The 16,874-nt window shown below is 42.4% G+C and overlaps 1 protein-coding gene across 10 annotated transcripts in view; it reads left to right on the forward strand.

The window, feature by feature from the left end:
• The window catches only part of SPG11 (SPG11 vesicle trafficking associated, spatacsin), a 118,647-nt gene that overhangs the window by 71,316 nt on the left and 30,457 nt on the right, over positions 1–16,874 (forward strand). For 8 of the 10 annotated variants that reach the window (XR_009209854.1, XR_009209856.1, XR_009209855.1 and 5 more), the window contains exons 27-30: positions 663–770; positions 3,670–3,832; positions 7,235–7,449; positions 8,527–9,271. Coding sequence is in view for 7 of the 10 variants with exons in the window: in XM_032175459.2 (XP_032031350.1) it covers positions 663–770; positions 3,670–3,832; positions 7,235–7,449; positions 8,527–9,271 (1,231 nt within the window). In the remaining 3 variants the exon portion in view is untranslated. Of the gene's footprint in view, positions 1–662; positions 771–3,669; positions 3,833–7,234; positions 7,450–8,526; positions 9,272–10,541; positions 10,724–16,874 lie in introns of those variants that run through there. The other 2 variants (XM_058427995.1, XM_032175462.2) reach the window with 2 other exon arrangements.

Raw genomic sequence — 16,874 nt, forward strand, 5'->3', positions numbered from 1 at the left:
TAACTGGCCCGAGTATCATTTTTCCAAAAGGAAAAGAAAATATATTTAACTTTCTTTTTGACGTACATGACTTAATCTGTGAAGCTATTGCTAATAGCGTTTTTTTTTTTTTTTTGAGGCAGAGTCTTGCTCTGTTGCCCAGGCGGGAGTTCAGTGATGTGATCATAGCTACAGCTTCGACCTCCAGGTCTCAAGTGATCCTCCCTCAACTTCCCGAGTAGCTGGGACTATAGGCACATGCCATCACACTTGGCTAATTTTATTTATTTATTTATTTATCGAGACAGAGTCTCACTCTGTTGCCCAGGATGGAATGCAGTGGCACAGTCTTGGCTCATTGCAACCTCCACCTCCCAGGTTCAAGTGATTCTCATGCCTCAGCCTCTGGAGTAGCTGTGATTGCAGGCATGCACCACCATGCCTGGCTACTTTTTTATATTTTAAGTAGAGATGGGGTTTCATCATGTTGGCCAGGGTGGTCTCAAACTCCGGGCCTTAGGTGATCCCACTGGCTCAGCCTCCCAAAGTGCTGGCATTACAGGCATGAGCTACTGTGCCCTGCCTTACTAATAGCATTTTTAACATTCTCTTATTTGGCATTATTCACTGAAAAAATACTAAGTTCAAAATTTTGTAATTTTTTTTCAAACTCTTTGTCAAAGGATTCCCCGTTACTACTGGTGATGGAGATGTATGAACTCTGTATGTTCTTCAGGAATTATAAAGAAGCTGAAGCTAAACTTCTGGAGTTTCAGAAGAGCCTTGAAATGGTGAGTTAGAATTATGGTGCTCTTTCTCACTGATCTGCACTTGGTTGGCGGTTGGCATGCATGGCCTTTTTTGGTTTTGTTTAAAGACTTGGTGTCTCACTCACTCAGGCACAGTGTTACGATCACAGCTCACTGCAGCCTCGAACTCCTGGGCTCAAGGGATCCTCCCAGGTAGCGTGGCTAATTTTTAATCTTTTTTTTTTTTTTTTTTGAGACAGTATCTGGCTCTGTCGCCCAGACTGGAGTGCAGTAGCAGGATCTCGGCTCACTGTAACCTCCACCTCCCAGGTTCAAGTAATTCTCCTGCCTCAGCCTCCGGAGTAGCTGGGATTATAGGTGTCCACCACCACACCCAGCTAATATTTTGTGTTTTTAGTAGAGACGGGGTTTCACCATGTTGATCAGGCTGGTCTCGAACTCCTGATCTCAAGTGATCCACCCACTTCAGCCTCCTGAAGTGCTGGGATTACAGGCGTAAGCCACTGCACTCGATCATTTTTAGTATTTTTTTTATAGAGAAGAAGTCTTGCTTTGTTGCCCAGGCTGGTTTGGAACTCCTTGCCTCAAGCAGTCCTCCCGCCTTGGCCTCTCAAAGTGTTGGGATTACAGGCATGAACCACCATGTCCGGCCACATTGGTCTTCACTGTAATGAAGATTTGAAAGTTATATATTTGAAAATACCAAATCAGTTATTTGAATATGCCTAGGATTCTAAAACCACAGAAAATACGCACATTAATTTCCTTAGCCAATTACTCCCTATGGCTAGTTGGCTACCTCCCAGGTATCTTCTTATTCTTGCCTGAGTAGCTTAACCAGTTCCATCATCTGTTCACATTAGTTCCTCTTCTTAGAGCAACAGAGTTAGGTATACAAGTAATTAAATAAAGACTAAGGACTAATGCCCTAATCCCAGCTAATTTTAACAAGGACACTCAGGAGGATAAAGAATCAAGAAGAGAAATATTTTTTAAAAAAGAATAGAAGTATTATATAACTTATATTCTTCTAAACATCAAAATCCAGTCAGAATGGTTATAGAAAACATTCAGGAACAGTGTCTAAGCAGAAATAGTAGCAATTTAGAGAGCTGACTACCAATGTTCTTTCTCATAATAATTCCCTTAAACAACTTCGCATTAAGGGAGACGCTGCAAAAGCAAAATGATCTTTTTACTTACCAGTGGGTAAGTCCTATTAGAATTTAAGAGAAGAGGATGAGAAATGGACAGGGAGGACCACATAGGGCATAGGAAAGACAGTAGAGAAGGAAATCCATTCCAAATAGAGGTAAGAAGATAGCAGTAATGTGACACATGATTTTATAAACCATTCCTTAATTTAAGATCTTGGCAGTCTTGAGAATTACATTGAAGGGAAACCTACATCACAGCCAAAAAGCCCTGCATGTTAAACTTACCTTCAGAGTGACTTTTATAGTGTGTTCAGAAGTATACAGGAAGTATTCAGCCAAGACTAGGGCCTAACTCAGCACTAGGCACAGAGGTACTGAATTATAAGTTTTTGGTGCTTATTAACATATACCTTTTTTGAAACCCAGCAGTTAAGTTTCTGTTCCACCAAAACGCCCAGTATTTTTTGTGATTATGTTGAATGAAGTCTAGAGTGAACTATGAGACCATAGTGACTGAGAACCAAATAGTAGTCTTCCAAAAACAATATGAAGCGAGAGCCAAAGTAAAAATCAGGAATGAAGTCACAAAAGAAGCATCTGTCAGGCGCAGTCATCATACCTGTAATCCCAGCACTCAGGGAGGCAGAGGCGGGAGAATGGCTTGAGGCCAGGAGTTCGACCAGCCTGGGCAACATAGTGAGACCCTGTTCTCTACCAACACAAAGGAAAGAAAAAAAAAACAGCAGCAGCAGCAGGTAAGAAAGCACCACTCCTCTGAAATCAGCCTTTTCCTGCAGCATCCTAGAAGATATTTTTGCCACATCTACTTGTAGAAATGCAGCCTGCCACTTGAATTCATCTTCCTATTAATATTTTTAGCATTCAGTTGAAATGATGTAAATCCAAGCTTCTTAACTGAGACCGTTCTCTAACAAGAGTAAACTACAAGCAAAGTGGTAGAACTAGCGAAGTAATGTTAGGCACGTCTTTCTAAGCGGTTTTTATAATGTGAACTTAAAATCCTCTGGATTCAAGGGCAGGCCTACATCCCTCTTTAAAGAAGCTGCTAGGCCAGGCATGGTGGCTTACGCCTGTAATCCCAGCACTTTGGGAGGCCAAGGCAGGCCAGGAGTTCAAGAGTTCAGGTCAGGAGTTCCAGACCAGCCTGACCAACATGATGAAACCCCATCTCTATTAAAAATACAAAAAATTAGCCAGGCGTGGTGGCGCGTGCCTGTAATCCCAGCTACTCAGGAGGCTGAGGCAGGAGAATCACTTGAAGCCCGGAGTTAGAGGTTACAGTGAGCCAAGATTGCACCACTGTACTCCAGCCTAGGCGACAGAGTGAGACTCTGTCTCAAAAAATAAAAATAAAGAAGGTGCTAAGTGAAACATCTGGTTAATTACACAGCAACTCAAAGGGCTATTAATTTGACAGTCACTAAGTAGGAATATTTTACATTAACTCTGTAGTTAGCATTCAGTCTTTAGGACTCTTGCCCATCTTTTTCACACATGCAGCTCTATACCAGAACTTTCCACAAAGAGACAGTGTGCAAAGTTGCTGAGGAGGGCTTGTTCTTGCCAGTCCTCTGAGCCCCATTACCAGTTCCTGCCATTTGGAAAGGAACTGAGTAAGCACCTCATGACAGGCGATGGCTTTTGAGGGAATTTTAGCTTTCTTAGAGGTTCCCAGATTTGGAGGTTTTGATTTGCTATTCTCATGAAACTGTTTTCCCTAAGCCTCTCTTTTTCTTTCATAGCTTAACACAGCAGCCACAAAGGTCCACCCTGTCATCCCTGCCATGTGGCTGGAGGATCAGGTGTGTTTCCTTTTGAAGCTTATGCTACAGCAGTGTAAGACCCAGTATGAGCTGGGGAAGCTTTTACAGCTCTTTGTTGAAAGAGAGCATCTCTTCTCTGATGGTAAGACAATCCTTACAGTTAAGTTGCTATTAAGACGTTAGCTTTCTTAATCTTGAAAATACTTTAGAGGGGTAGTTAGGAAATTAAAATGCATGTAACATTAACTTACAGTCTACAACTGGGAGTAAAGAAGTTACAGAGAACTTTAAATTGTGGTTAAAATATTCAAGAAATAATACAACAGCATAAAACATAAATAATATAACCAATCATCTCATTCTAAGCAGTTACCAAATAGCCACATTTCCTCCTGGCTGGCTTCTGCATTACCCTGTTGTGGGGGTCCAACCCACAGACGCTGACCTAGCGACGGATCAAGACATAACACTGACAGAGACATTTTGCCTGTCAGTCCGGCTAAGGGGCTCTGCTCTGAGTCTGGAGCATTGCTTCATAAGCTGGCAAAGTTCGCATTTATTTAGTACAGATTAAATGGCAAAGGTTTTGAGTAAACACCATTAGACGGTAATTAACATTGCCGATCCCCTGAGTAGAGAGCAATTATGCACCCGCGGCTGATCAAAGGTTGGTCTTAGGACCACATGAGTAAACAAGCTATTTAGATATACTTCCCCACATTCCCATTTTTGCTATCAACTAAAGGTAAAGAGGATTAGGCTGCCTTCAGCCAAATCTGCCACTGAAGCTATGCAAACTGCCCAGCCTTCTGAGAAGGTTTGTGTTTATTTCCTATAACTATCTTATATAATTTTTCCTATATTAATATATAATTATCCTTATGTAGTATTTCCTGTATCTATTATAGTTTTTCCTCTACAATTTTTCCCACCACCCTGACTGAACTCCCACACCCTGTCACTATCTTCTTCTCTATGGCAAGTAACCTTAGCATTGCTCAGGGTCACAAACCCTCTTTCAGAAATGCACAATTCATTTTTAAAGTTTCAGAGAAAATTGTGCTTGTTTTTTTTTTTTCCTTTTTTTCTTTGCAGATTCCTCAAGATGTTGGCAGTCTCTAAACTTGTTGCTGATTGAATCAAACAAATATTGCCTTATTGTCTTTTCTACTTGTTTGATAATTTCAAGTTTTTTATTGAATGATAATGTTGTTCTTTTATACTATATTCTGACAGTTTGGCTACTAGGGTTATTTTCTCACATTTAAACTCACAGATGTTCAGCTGGAGAGCTCAGATTTGCACAGAACACTGACAGAATCCTGATCTCAGAGCCAGTTGTTGCAGGCTGTGGATCTGATGACTAAAAGGAAAAAGGGGTGTTTCCAAAATGTAGTGGATATAAGATGGCACTTATCAGTTACTGTGCAGACCAAATGATAAGTCCTTTTAACATATAGGTGTTTTCATTGATCTGTAGTAATAATTTTTTTCAAAAATGAATTTCCTGTTGTTTGCCATAATCTGTCTTTGAATAATTACAAGAATTGACTACATTGTTAAACATGACTATAATAGTTTTATTCTATAATTTTTTATATTTTTAGAAATTGTGTTACTATGTGTGCGTATTTAACATTTATTTGCTTAGAGAACAGGAATACTTTTTTTTTTTTTTTTTTTTTTTTTTGAGACAGAGTCTGGCTCTGTTGCCCAAGCTGGAGTGCAGTGGCACGTTCTCAGCTCACTGTAGCTGCAACTTCTGCCTCCCAGGCTCAAGCGATCCTCCCACCTCAACCTCCTGAGTAGCTGGGATTACAGGCACACACCACCACACCTGGCTAATTTTTGTATTTTTTATTAGAAATGGGATTTTGCCATGTTGCCCAGGCTAGTCCCAAGCTCCTGAGCTCAAGCACTCCTCCGACCTTGGCCTCCCAAAGTGCTGGGATTACAAGCATGAACCACTGTGCCCAGCCAGGAATATGTTCTTTAAAAACGTGTGTTTTATATGATTGTGCAGCGTGTCTTACTGTCCCCAGAACTACCTAAATCAGACTGCTGCCCAGCAGGTGGCATTGGAAATAACCTCCTGTGGAATGTTTCTCATGCCCCTCTCTTATGGTAGGACATACATAGAGTCTACTTAGACTGGGAAAGGGAGCAAACCCAGCCACATAAATTGTTGGCAGAGAATTCTTTGTTTTTGTTTAATAGAGACAAAGGTCTTACCATGTTGCACAGGCTGGTCTTGAACTCCTGGCCTCAAGCGATCCCTCTTGCCTTGGTCTCCCAAAGTGCTGGGATTATAGGCGTGAGCCACTGCACCTGGCCAAGAATTCTTAGTGTTACTAATAATTTCCAAGGGACATCAGGAGGAGCTCAGTTAGGTCTCCCTGGGTTAAGTAGATAAATTTTAGAGGTGCAAGTGATGCTCCATTCTGAATACAATGTGCCACATTAGAGCCTAGGCTATTGGCCAGCTGGAGATTTAACTGTCCTACAAGTTCTCTGTCTTGATCCACATGATTCCTGCATTGAATGAACAAATGACCACTAAATCAGACAAATTTGATCAAGGTAGGGGATAAATCCAGAAAGAGAGAGACCAGTCTGAATGACTAAAATCTTCCTGCTGTGTTTCTACTACATTGAAGGCCACCAACCTCTGTCCTGTATATAAAGCCAGATGTGTAGATTGAGTTCATGTGCTAATCTCTAACAGTTTTTTTTTTCTTTTTTGAGACAGCGTCTCACTCTGTTGCCCAGGCTGGAGTACAATGGCATCATCTCAGCTCACTTCAACCTCCGCCTCTCAGGTTCAAGTGATTATCCTGCCTCAGCCTCTCGAGTAGCTGGGATTACAGGCGTCTGCCACCACACGCCTGGGTAATTTTTGTATTTTTAGTAGAGACGGGGTTTCACCATATTGGCCAGGCTGGTCTTTCCTGACCTCAAGTGATCCACCCACCTCGGCCTCCCAAAGTGCTGGGATTACAGGCGTGAGCCACTGTGCCCAGCCATTAATCTGTAACACTTCTTACTATATGATAAGCAAGTTCAGTCAGACTTTACCACTAACAATTGTGCAGGACCATTTTTTTTGGTATACAGCTACCTTATGGCTTCCTCTGCTAGTCAACCAGAGTAGAAAAATAGCTTTTTTTGGCTGGGCACGGTCGAGAGCAGCCTGGACAACATGGTGAAATCCCGTCTCTACTTAAAGTACAAAAATTAGCCAGGTGTGATGGTGCATGCCTGTAGTCCCCACTACTCAGGAGGCCGAGGCAGGAGGATCCCTTGAACCCAGGAGGTGGATGTTGCAGTGAGCGGAGATCACACCACTGCATTCCAGCCTAGGTGACAGACTCCATCTCAAAAAAAACAAACAAACAAACAAAAAAAAAAAACCAGCTTTTTATTTTCCCTTTAACCACATTACTATGTTAAACACGTATATTTTCCCCCTGGTATATATTACTCTTGAAATGCTGTAGTGGCGTTTTATTGACTAAATGTTTATATCCTCTTCTCTTTGGCACAGGTCCAGATGTGAAAAAGCTTTGTGTCCTTTGCCAAATTTTGAAGGATACATCCATAGCCATTAATCATACAATTATTACCAGCTACAGCATTGAGAATTTTCAGGATGAATGTAGATCTATTTTGGAAAGACTGCAGACAGATGGACAATTTGCTTTGGCCAGGAGGGTAGCAGAATTAGCTGAGTTACCTGTGGACAACTTGGTTATTAAAGAGGTATCATCGGTCTTCTTTTTTTTTTTTTTTTTTAGATACGAGGTCTTGCTCTGTCGCACAGGCTGGAGTGCAGTGGTGCGATCTCTGCTCGCTGCAAGCTCTGTCTCTCGGGTTCATGCCATTCTCCTGCCTTAGCCTCCCGAGTAGCTGGGACTACAGGCGCCCACCACCACGCCCGGCTAATTTTTTTTTTTTTTTTTTTTTTTTTTTTTGTAGTAGAGATGGGGTTTCACTGTGTTAGCCAGGATGGTCTTGATCTGACCTCGTGATCCACCCACTTCGGCCTCCCAAAGTGCTGGGATTACAGGCGTGAGCCACCGTGCCCAGCCTCATTGGTCTTTTTAAGTTATTTAAAATCTTAGCTTTTAAAATCAGCATTAAACAGTAAATCAAATGAGATGTATAATTTATAGGAGATAAGGCTTTTTTTTTACTTTTGACACACACATTACTTTCAGAAATGGATGAGCCTACAGTTCCCGTTATTGAGAAATGTGTGCTGCAAATGTAACATTACTTGGTAGGATATGCTACAATTATTTTCCTTTGAATAGAATTAAATATAAGGGGGCTTCCACTTAAACCCCATTCCATGAGATCAATCAAGAATTGTTTTTCATACCATAACTTTCCAGATAAAATATCTAAGGTCATCTGTAGCCAAATCTGTGTTCTCTGATTTGATTTGGTTTTAACAAGTATGATAAGGCCAGATGCAGTGGCTCATGCCTATAATCCCAGCACTTTGGAAGGGCAAGGCAGGAGGATTGCTTGAGCCCAGGAGTTTAAGACCAGCATGGGCAACATAGGGAGACCCTGTCTCTACAAAAATTTAAAAATTAGCCAGGCATGATGGCACACACCTGTGGTCCCAGCTACCTGGGAGGCTGAGGTGGGAGGATCTCTTGGGTCCAGGAGGTTGAGGCTGCAGTGTGCTGTGATCACCACCACTGCTCTCCAGCCCGGGTGACAGACTGAGACCCTGTCCAAACAAGTATGATATACTTAGGGAACATTAGCATTTATGATACCTTTTTATCCAAGAAAGGCTAAAATCTGCTTTGTTAAATTTCACAGATAACACAGGAAATGCAGACCCTAAAACACATTGAACAGTGGTCACTAAAACAAGCAAGAATTGACTTCTGGAAAAAATGCCATGAGAATTTTAAGAAAAATTCAATTTCAAGCAAAGCAGCTTCTTCCTTTTTCTCAACCCAGGCCCATGTGGCATGTGAGCACCCAACTGGATGGAGCAGCATTGAGGAGCGCCATCTGCTGCTCACCTTGGCAGGGCACTGGCTTGCCCAGGAGGACGTGGTGCCCTTGGACAAGCTGGAGGAGCTGGAGAAGCAGATCTGGCTCTGCCGCATCACCCAGCACACTCTTGGAAGACATCAGGAAGAAACAGAGCCCAAATTTTCTCGACAGATCTCAACTAGTAGTGAACTTTCCTTTGATAGTTTAGCCAGTGAGTTTTCCTTCTCCAAGCTGGCTGCTCTGAACACATCAAAATACTTAGAACTTAACAGCCTTCCATCCAAAGAGACATGCGAGAATAGACTGGATTGGAAAGAGCAGGAGTCACTAAACTTTTTGATTGGGCGCCTACTGGACGATGGCTGTGTGCATGAAGCAAGTAGAGTATGCCGGTATTTTCATTTTTATAATCGAGATGTCGCCTTGGTATTGCACTGCAGAGCACTGGCCTCAGGGGAAGCTAGTATGGAGGATCTGCACCCGGAGATCCATGCTCTCCTACAGAGTGCTGAGCTGCTTGAGGAAGAAGCGCCCGACATTCCCCTACGGAGAGTCCACAGCAGTAAGTGAAGGAGATCAGACAGCCCAGAGTCTTAAATGGCACTGTTGGTACTGTCTCCAAGAAGGAAGGGACCCTAGTGGCAGAATAGTTATACCAGGTTAAGGGGACAACAACTTTTTTCCAGGTAATCTGTAGACTAGCCAATTAACTAGGCAATGAAATAGAAAGATCTATGTCTTTTAAACTAGCTATGTTTCAAAGTTAAAGGGAATCTATCTGATTTGTAGCTAGTTCACTGAAATTTATTCTACATATTCTATACATCTATAAATTTAATCGTTTCCAGTCTGACATTGATAGTATATAGAAATATGGTTTTTTGTTTTTCTTTTTGGTTTTTTGTTTGTTTTTTGTTTTTTGAGATGGTGTTTCACTCTTGTTGCCCAGGCTGGAGTGCAATGGTGTGGTCTCGGCTCACTGCAACCTCCGCCTCCCAATCAAGTGATTGTCTTGCCTTAGCCTCCCAAGTAGCTGGGATTACTGGCTAATTTTTGTATTTTTAGTAGAGACCAGGTTTCACCATGTTGGCCAGGCTGGTCTCGAACTCCTGACCTCAGGTGATTCGCCCACCTCGGCCTCCCAAAGTGCCAAGATTACAGGGCGTGAGCCACCGTGCCCGGCCAGAAATGTGTTTTTTATGTTAACTTTATATGACTTTGTTAAACTTGCATATTCTCGGAGATTTCTTGTAGATTCCTCAAGATTTTCTACATAGACATTCATGTCATCTGCAAATAGAGTTGTATTTCTGCCTTTCCAATCTGTATGCCTTTTATTTCTTGTTCTTGCTTTATTGCACTGACTAGGCCTTTCAGTACTGTGTTGGATAGGAGTGGCAAGAGTGGACATCTGCACCCTTTTACTGACCTTAAATGGAAAATATTTGATCTTTCATCATTAAGTATGGTATTAGCTATAGGTTTTTGAAGATAGGCTTTATCATGTTGAAAAAGTTCCCTTCTATTCCTGGTTTGCTGAGAATTTTTATCATGAATCAGTTTGAATTTTGTCACGTTATTTCTGTATCTGTTAATCTGATCATGTGGTTTTTTTCATTAGACTATTAATATAGTAGATCACATTAGTTGATTTTTAAATATTGGACCAGCCTTGAATTCTCCATTTACATAAATCCAATTTGGCCCTGGTGCATTATTGTTTTTGATTTTTTGCTGGAATCAATTTGCTGTTTTGCTAAAGATTTTTACATTTATGTTCATGAGGAATGTTATTCTGTAATTTTCTTTATTGTACTGTTTTTGTTTTTGAGATGGAGTCTCAATCTGTCGCCCAGGCCAGAGTGTAGTGGCACAATCTCGGATCACTGCAACCTCCGCCTTTCAGGTTCAAGTGATTCGCCTGCCTCAGCCTCCCGAGTAGCTGGGACTACAGGTGTGTACCACCACGCTTGGCTACTTTTTGTATTTTTAGTAGAGATGGGGTTTCACCATATTGGCCAGGCTGGTCTTGAACTCCTTACCTCACGTGACCCGCCCACCTTGGCCTCCCCAAGTGCTGTGATTACAGGCTTGAGCCACCGTGCGCGGCCTTTTTTTGTACTGTTTGGTTTTTGTATCAAGGTAATGCTGGTTTCATGAGTTAGAAAGTATTCCCTCCTGTTTTATTTTCTGGAAAACATTGTATAGAACTGGTGTTATTTCTTCCTTAAATGCTCAGTAGAATTTACCAGTAAAATTATCTGAGACTGGAGATTTCCATTTTGGAAGATTTTAAACCACAAATTGAATTTCTTAAATAATTACAGGACTATTCAGGTTATCTTTCTCATCTTGGGTGAATTTTAGCATTTTGTGATTTTCAAGGGAAACTTTTTCTTCCGCTTTTTGGGTTATTTGAACATTTTTTAGTCTTCCATTTTAATTTATTGTGATTTTGACTATGCATCTTTTGATTTTTTTTGGTTTTTGTTTTGTTTTGTTTTGTTTTTGAGGAGTCTCGCTCTTTCACACAGGCTGGAGTGCAGTGGTGCGATCTCGGCTCACTGCAGGCTCCGCCCCCTGGAGTTCACACCATTCTCCTGCCTCAGCCTCCCGCGTAGCTGGGACTACAGGCGCCCGCCACCTCGCCCGGCTAATTTTTTTTTTTGTATTTTTAGTAGAGATGGGGTTTCACCATGTTAGTCAGGATGGTCTCGATCTCCTGACCTCATGATCCGCCCGCCTCGGCCTCCCAAAGTGCTGGGATTACAGGCGTGAGCCACCGCGCCTGGCCAACTATGCATCTTTTTATAGTTTGTTTTTTTTTAGAGATGACAGTGTACATCCTTAACTTTCCACAGTATACTTAGAATCAATATTTTACCACCTCAGCTGGAATGTAGGAGGAATCTTACCACCATTTTAGGTCACTTTACTCTTCTCCCTTTACATCCTACTGGTCTTTTATTACTTCTGCATACATTGAAAACCTCATTAAACAATGAGGTTTTTGCTCTTAGCCAAAAAATATATTTTAATAAACCCTCCTCGGCCTCCCAAAGTGCTGGGATTACAGGTATGAGCCACCATGTCCAGCCTTTTTTTTTTTTTAATAATCAGTTTTTCATCATCTGAGAATGTCTGTATTTTACCTTCATTCCTAAAGGATGTTTTGCTGGATATAGAAAATTAGTTATTTTCAGGCCAGGTGCAGTGGCTCACACCGGTAATTCCAGCACTTTGGGAGGCTGAGGCAGGCAGATCAGTTGAGCTCAGGAGTTCAAGACCAGCCTGGGCAACGTGGCAAAACCCCGTCTCTACAAAAAATGCAAAAATTAGCCAGGTGTGGTGGCATATGCCTGTAGTCCCAGCTACTTGAGGGGCTAAGGCACGAGGATCGCTTGAACCCAGGAGGATAAGGCTGCAGTGAGCCGTGTTCATGCCACTGCACTCCAGCCTGGGCAACAAAGTAAGAACCTGTCTCAAAAAATAAATAAGAAAATTAGTTATTTTCTTTCAGCACTTGAAAATGTTGTTCACTTCCTTTTCGCCTCCATGGTGTCTGATGAAACGGAGCTTGCAGTGAGCCGAGATTGCGCCACTGCACTCCAGCCTGGGCGACAGAGCGAGACTCCGTCTCAAAAAAAAAAAAAAAAAAAAAAAAAGAAAAATCTGCAGTCAATTGTTCATCTATATAAATAGTGCATATTTCTCTGGTTGCTCTCAATGTTTTTTTTCTGTCGTTGGTCTTCAGCAGTTTGATTATGTTGTGACTGGATATGTATTTCTTTGGCTTTATTCTATTTGGGGTTTACTGAGCTTCTTGAATATGTAGGTTTATGTGTTTCACCAAACTTGGGTAGTAATCAGCCATAATTTTGTCAAATACTTTCTCAGCACCATACCCTGTCTCCTCTCCTTCTGGAACTTCAAGTACATGAATATATAATTTTTGTTATTATCTCATAAGTCCTTGAAGTTTTGTTGTTTTTGTTTGTTTGTTTGTTTTTGAGATGGAGTCTCGCTTTGTCGCCAGGCTGGAGTGCAGTGGTGCAATCTCGGCTTACTGCAACCTCTTCCTCCCAGGTTCAAGTGATTCTCCTGCTTCAGCCTCCCAAGTAACTGGGACTACAGGCGTGTATCACCACACCCAACTAATTTTTGTATTTTTAGTACAGACAAGGTTACACCATGTTGGCTAGGATGGCCTCGATCTCGACCTCGTGATCTGCCCACTTTGGCCTCCCAAAGTGCTGGGATTACAGGCGTGAGCCTCTGCGCCTGGCCTTGAATTTTATTTCTATGATTTTAAAATTTCAGTTACAACCATGCGTTAACAATGAGGATACATTCTGAGAAATGCATTGTTGGGTGATTTCATCACTGTGCAAACATCTTAGAGCATACTTATACAAACCTAGGTGGTATAGACTTCTACACACCTATGCTACATGGTATATAGCCTACCGTTCCTGGGCTACAAGCCAGTACAGCATGCTACTGTACTGTAGTTGATTATAACACAATGGTAAGTATTTGTGTATCTAGACATATCTAAACATAGAAAAGGTACAGTAAAAAATACGATATAAAGATTTTTTAGCTTCAGGAAATAAACAGTTGGAGATTTTCATTTTAAAAAAATATTTTAAATGGTACAATTTGTAAAGGGCTCTTAATGGAGCTTGCAGGACTAGAAGTTGCTCTGGTTGTCACTAAGTGGTAAGTAAATGTGAAAACTTAGGACATTACATTACTGTAGACTTTATAAATGCTGTACATTTAGGCTACACTAAATTTATTTAAAAATTAAGTAATTGTGCTGTGTCACAATGACTATGATGTCACTAGGTGATAGGAATTTTTCAGCTCCATTATAATCTTACAGGATCCTCGTTGTATATGCAGTCCATTGTTGATGGAAACATTGTTATACAGTGTGTAACTGCATTTTTCAGTTCTAAAATTTTCATTTTATTCTTCATATCTTCTATTTCTTTGCAGAGACTTTCCATTTTTCTGTTTGTCTCAAGAGCATTCAGAATTGCTTATTGGAACATTTGTATTATAGCTGCTTTAAATTCTTTGTCAGATGATTTTAACATTTGCATCATTTTAATGCTAGCTAGCATCTTTTCTCATGTGAGTTGAAATCTTCCTGCTTTTTCTTTTTTTTTTTTTTTTTTTGAGACAGAGTCTCGCTCTATTGCCCAGGCTAGAGTGCAGTGGTGTGACCTCGGCTCACTGCAGCCTCCGCCTCCTGGGTTCAAGCAGTTCTCCTGTCTCAGCCTCCCAAGTAGCTGGGACTAGCGCCACCACACCCAGCTAGTTTTGTGTGTGTGTGTGTGTGTGTGTATTTTTAGTAGAAATGGGGTTTCACCATGTTGGCCAGGCTGCTCTCGAACTCCTGACTGCAGGTGATCCACCCACCTTGGCCTCCCAAAGTGCTGAGATTACAGGCGTGAGCCACCACGCCCGGCCCCTCTTCCTGCTTTTTCTTATGGTGAGTAATCTGGGGTTGCATCTGGACATTTTGGGTTTTTTTGTTTTCTTGTTTTTGTTTTTTGAGACAGAATCTCGCTCTGTCACCCAGGCTGGAGTGCAGTGGTGCAATCTCAGCTCACTGCAACCTCGGCCTCCCAGGTTCGAGCGATTCTCGTGTCTCAGCCTCCCGAGTAGCTGGGATTACAGGTGTGTGCCACCACACCTGGCTAATTATTTTGTATTTTTAGTAGAGACAGGGTTTCGCCATGTTGGCCAGGCTGGTCTCGAACTCCTGACCTCAGGTGATCCACCCACCTTGGCCTCCCAAAGTGTTGGGATTACAGGCATGAGCCGCCACGACTGGCTGCATCTGGACATTTTGAATAGTGTATTAAAATATACTATTTGAGACTGTGGATCTTATTTAAATCCTATGAAGGATGTTGATATTTTTTTAGCAGACAGTTGACCTGGTTAGGTTCAGACTGAAGTTCTAAACCACTGCCTGTGTGTTGTGGTTTCAACATCAGTTCCTTTTCCTTTGCGGTAGTATTCAGATCTGTCCTGTGTGTGCACGCCACCTAGTGGTCAATCTGTGACCTTGGTAGTGATCTATGCTAGTTAGGATCAAGGCCATGCATGTGCAGTCCAGGAGTGAGCCCTGTAGTTCATAAAAATGTATTGGGTTGCTTTCCTGGGGCTCTCCCAGCTCATTTTTTCCCTGAGGCTTCTCTTTTCAGTTATTTGGCCAAAAAAGCTGGAGGTTTAGTTACCTCCACTCTGTCTTGCACTACCCTGACTATTCCTACACCCAGGGCCAGGTGATAGGAGGGTAATGCAAAAGCAACAGGGGTCTACTCTGCCCTCCTGAGACCAGAGCGCCCCTGCTCAGAAAAGGAGGCTTCCCTGGCCAGGCACGGTGGCTCACGCCTGTAATCCCAGCACTTTGGGAGGCCAAGGTGGGCAGATCACCTGAGGTCAGGAGTTCAAGACCAGCCTGGCCAACATGGTGAAACTTCATATCTACTAAAAATACAAAAAATTAGCTGGGCATGGTGGTGCACACGCGTAATCCCAGCTACACCGGAGGCTGGGGCAGGAGAATCGCTTGAACTCAGGAGGCAGAGGTTGCAGTGAACCGAGATCGTGCCACTGCACTCTAGCCTGGGCGACAGAGTGAGACTTCATCACAAAAAAAAAAAGCCAATTCAACACTACTCCCACAAAATTCCCCAGAATAACTATCTTGTACTTGCTTGGTATGCATTTTCTACTTGTAAGCACACACACAATATTTATTTTTTACAAAGAATAAGATTACATCATATTGATCTACATTTTTGTCCTCTCAGTACAGTACATATAGATTGACCCCCTTCTTTTTTTTTTTTTTTTGAGACGGAGTCTCGCTCTGTTGCCCAGGCTGGAGTGCAGTGGCACGATCTCCACTCACTGCAAGCTCCGCCTCCTGGGTTCATGCCATTCTCCTGCCTCAGCCTCCCGAGTAGCTGGGACTACAGGCGCCCGCCACGATGTCCAGCTAATTTTTTGTAGTTTTAGTAGAGACGGGGTTTCACTGTGTTAGCCAGGATGGTCTGGATCTCCTGACCTCGTGATCCGCCCACCTCAGCCTCCTAAAGTGCTGGGGTTACAGACATGAGCCACCGCGCCCGGCCTGACCCCCTTCTTTCTAATGGCTGCAGAGTATTCCACTGTACAGATATACTAAGCTTGAATAATGCTTTATTGATAATACATTTAAATTTTTCTATTTTGTTTTTGCCATTACAAAGTGTGATATAAATATTCCTTACTTTTTTTTCCTAATAGAAACCCTTTATCAAATTAATATCTTCTCCTATTTTAAGCTAAGAGCTTTCTTTTTTCTTTTCTTTTCTTTTTTTGAGATGGAGTTTCACTCTTGTTGCCCAGGCTGGAGTGCAATGGCACGATCTCAGCTCACCGCAACCTCTGCCTCCCGGGTTCAAGCAATTCTCCTGCCTCAGCCTCCTGAGTAGCTGGGATTACAGGCATGCGCCACCACACCCAGCTAATTTTATATTTTTAGTAGAGACGGGGTTTCTCCATGTTGGTCAGGCTGGTCTCAAACTCCCGACCTCAGGTGATCTGCCCGCCTCAGCCTCCCAAAGTGCTGGGATTATAGGCGTGAGCCACCGCACTCGGCCAAGAGTTTTGTTTTTAAAAAAATCAGGAATAGATTTTAATTTTACTATAAATTAAAGCATATTTGCAGGTGGGTGCAGTGGCCCATGCCTGTAACCCCAGCACTTTTTTTTGGAAGTCGAGACGAATGGATCAGTTGAGGCCAGGAGTTTGAGACCAGCCTGATCAACATGGCAAAACCTCATTTCAACTAAAAATGCAAAAATTAGCCAGGTGTGGTGGTGCACGCCTGTAATCCCAGCTACTCTAGAGGCTGAGGCACGAGAATCATTTGAGCCCCGGAGGCAGAGGTTGCATTGAGCTGAGATCGCGCCACTGCACCAAGCCTGGGTGACAAAGCGAGACTCCATCTCAAAAAAAAAAAAAAATTATGTCAGAGACTGATTGGGGGTGAGGGGCTGGCAGCAGGAGACAGATAACAGCTTCTCAGAATGCAGTGATGAAGGCTGGAACTAAGGCCACAACTGGAGAGATGTTATGGAGATAGTCAGCTATAC

The sequence above is a fragment of the Hylobates moloch genome, unplaced genomic scaffold (assembly GCF_009828535.3).
Source record: "Hylobates moloch isolate HMO894 unplaced genomic scaffold, HMol_V3 SCAFFOLD_14, whole genome shotgun sequence".
In the NCBI taxonomy this organism is placed as follows: Eukaryota; Metazoa; Chordata; class Mammalia; order Primates; family Hylobatidae; genus Hylobates; species Hylobates moloch.